At 35.9% G+C, this 9,877-nt stretch overlaps 3 protein-coding genes across 4 annotated transcripts; 2 read left to right on the forward strand and 1 right to left on the reverse strand.

The window, feature by feature from the left end:
* Positions 1–17: 17 nt before the first annotated feature.
* Positions 18–1,608, forward strand: LOC128955071 (uncharacterized). 2 transcript variants are annotated; one of them, XM_054300706.1, is made up of 3 exons: positions 18–215; positions 516–840; positions 952–1,608. In XM_054300706.1, the coding sequence occupies exons 2-3, from the start codon at positions 550–552 to the stop codon at positions 1,111–1,113; spliced, it is 453 nt and encodes a 150-aa protein (XP_054156681.1). In that variant the 5' UTR covers positions 18–215; positions 516–549; the 3' UTR covers positions 1,114–1,608. The 2 variants fall into 2 exon arrangements, with proteins under 2 accessions (XP_054156681.1, XP_054156680.1); XM_054300705.1 differs by lacking the exon at positions 18–215 and adding an exon at positions 237–430.
* A 1,552-nt stretch (positions 1,609–3,160) lies between these two features.
* LOC128956438 (double-strand-break repair protein rad21 homolog) lies at positions 3,161–6,237 on the forward strand. Its single transcript, XM_054302179.1, has 5 exons — positions 3,161–3,846; positions 3,941–4,179; positions 4,265–5,621; positions 5,723–5,875; positions 5,971–6,237. Exons 1-5 carry the CDS (start codon positions 3,703–3,705, stop codon positions 6,115–6,117), a joined length of 2,040 nt encoding a protein of 679 aa, XP_054158154.1. The 5' UTR covers positions 3,161–3,702; the 3' UTR covers positions 6,118–6,237.
* A 1,079-nt stretch (positions 6,238–7,316) lies between these two features.
* Positions 7,317–9,589, reverse strand: LOC128955355 (estradiol 17-beta-dehydrogenase 11-like). The gene is made up of 5 exons (XM_054301019.1): positions 9,353–9,589; positions 9,021–9,260; positions 8,333–8,439; positions 7,762–8,031; positions 7,317–7,693 (listed from the first exon to the last, which is right to left on the reverse strand). Exons 1-5 carry the CDS (start codon positions 9,587–9,589, stop codon positions 7,555–7,557), a joined length of 993 nt encoding a protein of 330 aa, XP_054156994.1. The 3' UTR covers positions 7,317–7,554.
* Positions 9,590–9,877: the final 288 nt, after the last annotated feature.

Genomic DNA, 9,877 nt, shown 5'->3' on the forward strand with positions numbered 1-9,877 from the left:
CTCTCTCTCTCTCTTTCAAACACACAGTTAAAAGCATTGGCAAAATTGCATAGAGAAAGACATAGTGCTGTTGTGCTGTTTGTAAGCCATTGCTATTTTTCTGAAAAACTTATTGCTTTGAAAAACATTAGCAGATATATACTATACAACCAATTGCCAGCAGTACTATAGCTAGTGCTTAACCATTGGTTTTCATATACAGTACAGCAAAATAAGTATAAAACCCTATTGCCTATTGTGTGTGTGTGTATGTGTTTGAAAAATATTTTTCTCATTGCTGTATATATATGTTATATATATATTCACTGTGTGTTTGCTGTTTGTTAGCCATTGATATATTTTAGTTGTAAAGACAGTCTACTAACTGAAAATACATTCAAATATCAAACGCTTTTATTATATCAAATAGTTTTCAACTAATAATTCAAACGTACGGCACATGCAGTAGTCATATAGTATTTTATTAATAAATTTAGTTAATTATTTGATTTTTTTTTTCTCTGTCTGACCACTAGTTTTTCGGGAAAACTGTTGATTAACCGGTAAATAATGGCCAGAGGAAAGACAGCTGCAAAGTCATCGGCAAAGTCGAAATCGCCGGCAAAGGCACCGCAACGACGCAAACGTAGCGGCAAAGACCCGAATGCACCGAAGCGACCACTTTCGGCATTCTTCTGGTTCTGTAACGACGAACGCCCAAAAGTTAAGCAAACCTTAGGCGACGATTCATCCGTAGGCGAAGTGGCCAAAGAACTCGGTAAACGTTGGCAAGTAATTGCCAGTACCGACAAAAACCGATACCAACAGTTGGCCGACAAGGACAAGGCTCGCTACGATCGGGTGGGTTATTAGATAGAGAGAGGAGAGAGAGTGGTTTATTACCACCGATGATGGCGTCTTTGATAATGTCTTTTGTCTGATTGTTTTGTTTGTTGTCTTTGTTTTGTTCAGGAGATGGCCTCTTACAACAAGAAGAGCGGCAAAGCGGCCGCTCCCTCGAAGGCTGCCGCTAAGGCATCGCCCAAGAAGGGCGGCAGCAAGAAGAAGGAGGAATCTGAACCCGAAGACGATGACGACGAAGAGGACGAGGATGAAGACGAAGACGACGAGTAAATCTGGTGGTTGTGTTGTTGGCGGCTAACGGCTGTTGCGGGCACTGATTGAATTGTGGACGACGACGACGTATAGCGATTGGGTGGTCAACTGTTTCGGTGACGACTATCCCATCCCCTCCGCCACTGTCCTTCATATCTACCGCCGCTGCTGCTGACATCACACACCACACACTCGCGCGCGCGTCTTCAACACACCAATCATCACCTCTTTATTATTATTATTATTATTATCTCTTTTTCTCTTATATGAAGACATTATATATATATATCCTATTATCTCATAATTATTATTATTATAAACAAAACAAATGTCTTATTATAATTATTATCTCTCATTATTAATTAAATAGCATTCATAGCGCACTCAAACCACACACTTATCATATTTTTTTCTGTGTTTTTTTTTTGAAAATATGATTTGACTGATAAAATATGATATAATAATACTAAATAATAAATAATTTTTTTTTTAGTAACTAAACAACTGTTTTTACACCGATATATAATAATAATTAATTACTAATTATTATTAAAATATAAACAATAATAACCGTAACTATGTTTTTATTTAAAAAAAAAAATTATAATACTTTTTCATTGTAATAACTGTTTTTATTTTATTGTTTGGATAAACTATTGGTTTTTAATTATTATTATTAATTAATTAATTGATAATTCAATTTCATGTTTTTTTTAGACATATTTTTGTTTCTATCTGTGAATTCATTTTTGATTTTTTTCTCTCATTAATTAATGTAAAACAGCGAAACATTATTATTATTTTTTGATTGTATAATTAAAATTTAAAAAACTTTAAAATAATTTTGTGTTTATTATTATTATTACTACTCTACCGGTACTTATAATTATGAAATTTTTTTTTATAAATATAATAATAATAATTATAACTAATAATAATAATAATAATGAAAGTGTGTGTGTTTTAGTTTAATTAATTAATTATTATTTTTTTTTAAAAAAAAGATTATTAATTAATTAATATATGAATAATACTTAATTATAATACAAACACATTTTGTAATAACTTTTTTTTTGAACAAAAAAAAATAATTATAAATAAAAATTGATTTTTGCGTGTGTTATATATATAGGTATATATATATATATATATATAGGTATATATATATATATATATAGTTCGGTAATTTTTAGTGCTGACCACTGGCCACCCATTCCCCACCCCCACCCCCCTGCAATAAGTAACCCTTAAAAAAAAGCGCGCGGGCGGGAATATATATATATATATGTATGTGTAGAGAGAGTTCATAGGTTATTTGGCGCGCGCGCCAATAGTATCCGTACGTAGGTTATATATACTAGTGCACGTACACCCCAACCCCACCCGTTAGGTGTCGCAACACGTGTGTGTGTGTTGAAAATAAAACGGTTATACATGCATACTGTACTAAATGACTGTACATTTTATATACACTGTACTGTATATACATGTACTGTATTTCCACAAAAAATAATGTATACTTTTATTTATTTCAAATGAAAAATTTTTCAATTTTTCAAACTACCGTATCCTAGACGCTGATTGGTTGGGGCCATAAGCGCGCACAGTGTTTGCGCCGCACAGCGCGTAGGGTATTAGCACTGGTAGTATTAATAGTAGTATTACTAACTGTTATTTTTTTTTTTTGGCGCAACCCCTGGCCATTGGTTGTGTGCCCAGTTAGGTTTTTCAATACAGTAGGTGCTTCCCATTTTCATAATACACACACACACACACATACACTGTAGTAATATACGCATACGTATAGCATTATACATACTCTACCCCCCCCCCCCCCATACCCCATACATACTAGCATACGGTTGCTAATAGATATAGCAGTATATATATATATATAGTAACTAACTATAGCTATTATGTGTGTATTGTTATTATTATAGACTTATAGGCCACACCCACTGTATAAGTATTATATGTACTAACGTGCAGCTAATGTATACTATTGGAATAGTAACATAACATATACACTGTATATATACTGTATATACAGCACTACTACAGTACTACTCCCCTGTATTTTGAAAATACAATTTCAAAAACATTTTCAGAGAGAGAGAGAGACAACTGTTGTGCCAAATATGGCGTCAAATAAATACAAAAATAATATTTAGATATTCAGACCAACCATTGGATGATAGATAGATAGAGAGAGAGAGAGAGTTATAATACTGTAATAGTAGTGTTGTTGTAGTTGTTGTTGATATTAATGTTATTGTTGTTGTTGTTGGGAAAGCACTGGTAGTCTATTAGTAGATCTGTCAGTGATTTTTTTGATCAATCAATCTCTCTGTGTCTCTGTGTCTGCAAACACAACAACAACCGGACATTTATAGTCTGCAGAATCTGTTGTCCGGTGTCGACGACACATCATACCCGACCACCACCACCGCCGCATCGGGTCTACCGATTAGTGGACACTCTGTAGTGCTGCTGACCCGCGCCCAGAGCGCGTGTGTTTGTCAGCTCTGATTGGTGGTCAGCGAGCCGTGATTGACTGCCCATCATCCCCTTTCCCGCGAGTGACCATCATTATTGCCGCCGCCGACAATGTTTTATTCAGTGTTTGTGTTGGGCAAAAAGGGTCCGCTGGCCAGAGTCTGGTTGGCCGCTCATTGGGACAAAAAGATTACCAAAGCCCAGATCTTGGAGACCAATATCGTCGAAAGTGTCGACTCTATACTACAGCCAAAGGTTAGTCAGTCGGCGGTCGTGTGTTTTCCTACCGATGAACTCATCAATGTTTCTCTCTCTCTCTCTCTCTCTCTCTTTGACCACCCGATCATAGGTTAAGCTATCGTTGAGGACATCATCACATCTATTGTTGGGCATTGTCCGTATCTATGCCCGCAAAACACTGTATCTGCTACAGGACTGTCAGGATGCGGCCTTCAAGATCAAGTCGGCGTTCAGGCCGGGCGCTGTCGATCTGCCCGACGGCAAAACCGAGGCCGCCATCAGTGCCATTACGTTGCCAGAGATGCTCGACTTTATCAACGATTTTGATCTCATCGCTGAGGCGCCAATGTATGTGTGATTTATTTATTTAATTAAAGAGTAGATTAGGTTTTTTTTACCACTAATTTTGTTGTTTTGTTTTGGTTACTATTAGGCAATTGGAGGCTCCGGCCACCAGCGCCAACATTCGCAGCATAACACTGGTCGAAGATCCGAGTAGTATACGCGTCGACGATCCGCTTATGCAGGACGTACGCGACTGGTCGGATATGTCGTCGATTCACGCCAGCGACGGTACGTTCAATCTGAAAGATTCGACATCCGAACGACTATTAGGCAAAAATGGCGCCAAATCGGCGCTCGACTTGTTCGATCGGCCGGCACTGGACGACGGTTTTGGCGGCGAACTTGGTGTCGGTATTGTCGACGACGAAGACATGTTCGGTATACCTGTACCGCCGGAAGCCATGGAACAGCAACAGCAGCTGATGCAGACCGATCAGCAACAGGAAGTGCCCGAACAACAGCCCCGCAGCGTTCAGCGACCCGAGTCGGCGATGTCCGACCGCAGCGACAGTATGTCGTTCGGAGCGCCCGCCTCTATGGCACCGTCTGGTCCGCCATCGACGCCCGGTTCGGTACCGCCTATGATTGACGACGACGAAGATATGCCGTTCGCTCCTCCGCCGCCGCCACCACCGCCCGAACCCACACAACAAAAACAGCCTTTCGAGGCTATTCGTCGCGAAGGCTCAGACGCGCACAAAATTAGCGACATTCACGACACAATGGTATTGGAACCGCTCGAAGCGCCCGGTCTGGAGAGGCGGCGTAAACGGCGCAAGAAGTTAGGTATGCTTATCGACGAAGTCAAGACACTATCCGGTGAAGAAATGAAAGCCCAGCTGTCGGACACTACCGATATCATAACGACACTGGATTTGGCGCCGCCATCCAAAAAACTGATGCACTGGAAGCGGACGGGTACTGCCGAAAAAATGTTTTCACTGCCCGAACGACTGATGCCGTGCGCCCGACTAATCGTACTCTATTCGCGTCACTTGATTACCAGTCGAGTCGAAGCCGAATCCGAAGAGTATCTGCCCGAAGGCGAACTGGTCAACGGTCACGATCCGTCGGCGCACGCACCGCTTCCCGAACTTGAAGATCTTGAACAAGAGTTGCCCCAATTGTCGCCGATTGCCGAACCACCTAAGACACCCAAAACACCGTCCTATACCCGATCGCCGGCAAAAAAGAAGCGCAAAACCACCGATCGACCGAAAACGCCGACACCGGCTGTCACAACAACCAATCACGTGGCCCGTGAAGACGTTGAACAACCCGAACCACAACAAGAAGATCAAGACTCGCGTCTACGGGATGTTTCATCCATTCAGGATTTGCGTGCCGGTAGCTTACAGACGAGCGAACCATTTCAGCAGCCATTCGACACATTTCAAGATGAAGACGATGACGACGACTACGGAGCGCCTATGTCTGTGGGACCGGTATGTGTTGCAATCATTTTTGATTATATATATATATATTTGTTGTTTAATCATAACTAACAATCCGCTAATTGATTGTTTGTCTGATTGTATATATATAGCCTGAGCCCATGTTTGAAGGCGAAACAGAGGAACAGTTTGAGGAGAGGATAACCAAACGGCGTACAGATATACTGCTTAAGTATATGGTATCGCAGCTGGAGGTCGCGCCCATACATTTCACTACTTTGGTCAAACATAATAGACGAAAACAGGTATGTCCATCATCACCTCCACCCACCCATTCACTCCCTATTCATGTATACCATTGATTTGATAATTGATTTTTCAATTAACACCAAACCTATAGGTCGCACAAAAGTTCTTCTCGTTGTTAGTCCTGAAGAAACAACAGGCGATTGAGTTAACACAAGACCCGGACATACCCTATGCCGAGATATACATAGGAAAGGGTCGTCGCTATGAGGAGTCACTCATGTCTTCATCGGTCTCTTAAAAAGCATATCTTAGATGAAGAAGAAGAAAAACTTTTTAAAAGAAAAATATTTCATTCAAACAACAAATTCATTAGATTTTTATTATTATTAGTTTAAAAAAAACAAAACAAACAAAAAACAGATGTAATATATATTTAAAACACTATTGCAATCATATAATAATAATAATAATAATAACTATTATTATTATTATTTAAACATTATTAATATACCATTGATTTTCATATAATTTTATTATTATTATTATATTATTAAAAAAATTATTATATTATTTAAATTTTAAATAAGTAATTATAATTGACAACAACATTGAAAAACACAATGAAACTATAATTTTAGATTTTTTTTAATATATAAATTATTCATTTGTGTATATTTTTGAACAGTTTAAAACAGCTATAGATTTTTTGATTTATTAATAATATTATTGAATTGGTTTTTAGTTTTTTTTTAATATTTAAAATCAAATTTATTAATTATAATTTTAAAACAAATAGTTATTATAAGTTGAGTTTTTATAAATGATTTTTTTATTATAAATTTTAATTCATTATTATTTATAATTTGATTGATTAGATTATAAATCATCTGTTTTTTTATAATTAATTATTTAATAATAATAATATGTTTTTTTTATAAGTAAATGTTTTTAATTTGTTTTATTTTTTATAAGTATAATAATTTCTATTCAAAGCACTAAATTATTTTTTAAAATAATACTTTTAATTAATTGTTTTTAATTGACTATTGAATTTTTAACAGAAAAAAATGTGAAAATAAATAAACGAAACGAATTGTAAATTAATGAATAATTTAAAGAATTTTTTTTTGTGAAAATAAATCATTAAAAATGTTTTAATATACCGTACAATATATATAAAAATATATTAATATAAAGTATGATATAATATATTAATTAAATCAATAGTAATTATTTTAAAATTGTTAAAAAAATTGTTTTTATTTTTTATTTAAAAAAAATTACGGTAACATAAAAAATATTTTTATTTGCCTTTATTATTGGTTGGTTAATGATAATTCAAATTTTTATTTATAGTAACTTTAAAAAATATAGATTTACCGGTAATTTATATATTTCACTCAATTGATTAACTAATATATATAAAAAAAATTGGTTATATTTTGTTCATAAAATCATATATGATATGAGATAAGAAAATATTTTGGCCACTTTTTTTTGGAGAGGGGGAATGGGTGGTAATTGTAGAGAGATTTGTAATGTACAGTATATAACATGATATGCTTTCCACCCCCATCCCCTCCCCATGAGTTAACAATATTTTTTAGATCAATTATACAATAAAATATGATAATAATGATAAAATAAAATTCAATGATAACCTAAACTATAGTGATTGGGGGGAAAGGGATTAAAATGGGATTAATGGTATGCCTATCATTACTACTACCGTAAATCAATGATGATTACGATAATCACGATCGTTGCCATTGTTATGATAGTGACTGCGACCTATGGGTGCGTTAAAACCGGGCGGCTCTACGGCATAGTCGAGAAATTCAAACAACAATTGGGACACTTTTAGCGGACATATACTGCGGTAAACAAAAATATCAATTATTATAATTAACTTAATTTTTATTTTATTTATTGTTTTACATACCGATAGACAAAAAATATCAGTTTGAATGTAAACGGTAGGACAACCAGATTGTCCTCTTTGAGTATGGCGTCCAGCATCAGATCGACGGCATAGTCCAGTGTCATGATTGGCAAGATTTTCGGAAATCTCGTCCGAGTGGGTATATTGATACCGGTGCCGCTAATACCCAGCGGACAAATAGTGGTCAACTTGATCTGTGTATGTTTGTCCAGTTCGTGCAGTTCTTTGCGTAGCGAAGACATTAGGCCGACAATACCGAACTTTGTCGAACTGTATGGACGTATAGCTAAATAATTAGTTTACTTTTTAAGGGGGGGGGGGTGAGGTGTGGGTGGGTGTTCTGTATGTACAATATCCCCGGTAAACTGGGATACATGCAATGTGTGTGTGTGTGTGTGTGTGTGTGTGTGTGTGTGTGTGTGTGTGTGTGTGTGTGTGTGTGTGTGTGTGTGTGTGTGTGTGTGTGTGTGTGTGTGTGTGTGTGTGTGTGTGTGTGGGTATGTAGTGTATAAGGAACATTAGTTGGTGGGAATGGGAGGGAGTTTAGCAAAAGTTTTGAAGTAATATTTACCCATAAGCCGTAAAATATGGACTACCCATTATGCCGGCCGACGATGCAATGGCCACTATGTGTCCGCGACCGTACTCTTCCATTATCGGCAAAAATTGTTTGATAGTCTAGTTTTTTGTAAACAAAACAAAATTAATTATTAAAAAAAATTAGTTAATTTTTAAATTATAAATATAACTGGTTAGAACTGGATAAATAAATTTAAAAAAAAAATAAAATAAAATATATATTTATAGAAAAATATGGAAAATGTTTTTACTTTGATGATAAAATTTAAGTTAAAAATAGTTTTTTTTTTGTATATATTAATACAAAGTAACAGTAAATTTAAAAAAAATCCTAATATTTACGGATCAAAGTTTTTTTCTGAAAACTGTATTTTGAACTTAATTTTTTCAATTTTGTCGGTAATTTGTTTTCTATAATAAAAATAAAATAACTAACCACGGGTAATGGTGTGCACGTGTTGTGTGTGTGTGAAAATAGGGTATCAAATGGCTAGGATAGGGTAGGGGTAGGGGGTTTATGATTTGGTAGGGGGTTTATGATTAGGTAGGGTAGGAGGTTTATGGTTAGGTAGGGGTAGGGGTTTATGATTAGGTAGGGGGTTTATGATTAGGTAGGGGGTTTATGATTAAGTAGGGTAGGAGGTTTATGATTAGGTAGGGGGTAGTTGACTCAAACTGACCCAAAAGTGTGACAAAACATTGACGTCAAATGTCCGGCGTATCTGTGGACAGGTTAGCTGATTGAACGGTAAACAGGGAACGACACCGGCATTGTTGATCAGCATATGTATGGCACCGATCTGTTGGCGAACCTGACCGGCGGCCGATTCCACTTGTTTTTCGTCGCTAACATCGACGATCATCGGGTGACTGATGCCGCCCAGTAGTCGGATCTCGTTATTGAGCCGTTCAACTGATTCCTATAGAAAAATGGACAGACAGGTGGTTATGGGGGGCGGAAAGGGAGACAAACATATTATTAGCAATCAATCAGTAGATCAATTTTTAGTACCCGATTGATATCCCAGAGGACTACCACAGCGTTCAATTGTATAGCAAATCGGATCGACAATTGCCTACCGATACCGCTACCGGCGCCGGTAATCACTACAATTTGGCCGTCAATTGATTTGCGCGGTTGCGGTACCACATATTTGGCCAGTTGTTCCAGAAATATGCCCAAAATTTTCACTAACAATGTCAGCACTTCGCAGGTCCACAAAAATATGTTAAATATTAGCAAAATCATTGTTTTTTAATTGTAATTAAAATTATATAATTTTTTTTTTGATTTTGATTTGATTGATGTTTGGATAAGTAATTGTAAAATAAATTAATGATTAAATTAATAAAAAATTTGTTTTATATTTAAACAAAAATTAAAAAAAAAAAGTTTTTAAACTAATTAACTATAACTTTCTAGTAGTTAAACAAAATAATTAATAAAATCAAATCAATTGGACACTATAGTGTTAAAAAAAAATTTAAAAATATGATATATAATCACTAATAACTAGTAAAAACAATTTAATAATAA

The sequence above is a fragment of the Oppia nitens genome, unplaced genomic scaffold (genome assembly GCF_028296485.1).
Source record: "Oppia nitens isolate AA-2021 unplaced genomic scaffold, nextdenovo-longstitch-racon4-pilon3 scaffold2_pilon_pilon_pilon, whole genome shotgun sequence".
NCBI lineage: Eukaryota > Metazoa > Arthropoda > Arachnida > Sarcoptiformes > Oppiidae > Oppia > Oppia nitens.

What these genes read in the sequence shown, in the direction of transcription:
- LOC128955071 (XM_054300706.1), top strand. Translation starts at nt 550, where the DNA reads ATGGCCAGAGGAAAGACAGCTGCAAAGTCATCGGCAAAGTCGAAATCG. An exon ending in ACAAGGCTCGCTACGATCGG is followed by an intron (nt 841 to 951) that starts GTGGGTTATTAG and finishes TGTTTTGTTCAG; the next exon opens with GAGATGGCCTCTTACAACAA.
- LOC128955355 (XM_054301019.1), bottom strand. Translation starts at nt 9,589, where the DNA reads ATGATTTTGCTAATATTTAACATATTTTTGTGGACCTGCGAAGTGCTG. An exon ending in TCCTCTGGGATATCAATCGG is followed by an intron (nt 9,261 to 9,352) that starts GTACTAAAAATT and finishes ATTTTTCTATAG; the next exon opens with GAATCAGTTGAACGGCTCAA. An exon ending in CTGATATTTTTTGTCTATCG is followed by an intron (nt 7,694 to 7,761) that starts GTATGTAAAACA and finishes TGTTTACCGCAG; the next exon opens with TATATGTCCGCTAAAAGTGT.
- LOC128956438 (XM_054302179.1), top strand. Translation starts at nt 3,703, where the DNA reads ATGTTTTATTCAGTGTTTGTGTTGGGCAAAAAGGGTCCGCTGGCCAGA. An exon ending in ACTCTATACTACAGCCAAAG is followed by an intron (nt 3,847 to 3,940) that starts GTTAGTCAGTCG and finishes ACCCGATCATAG; the next exon opens with GTTAAGCTATCGTTGAGGAC. An exon ending in CTCATCGCTGAGGCGCCAAT is followed by an intron (nt 4,180 to 4,264) that starts GTATGTGTGATT and finishes GGTTACTATTAG; the next exon opens with GCAATTGGAGGCTCCGGCCA.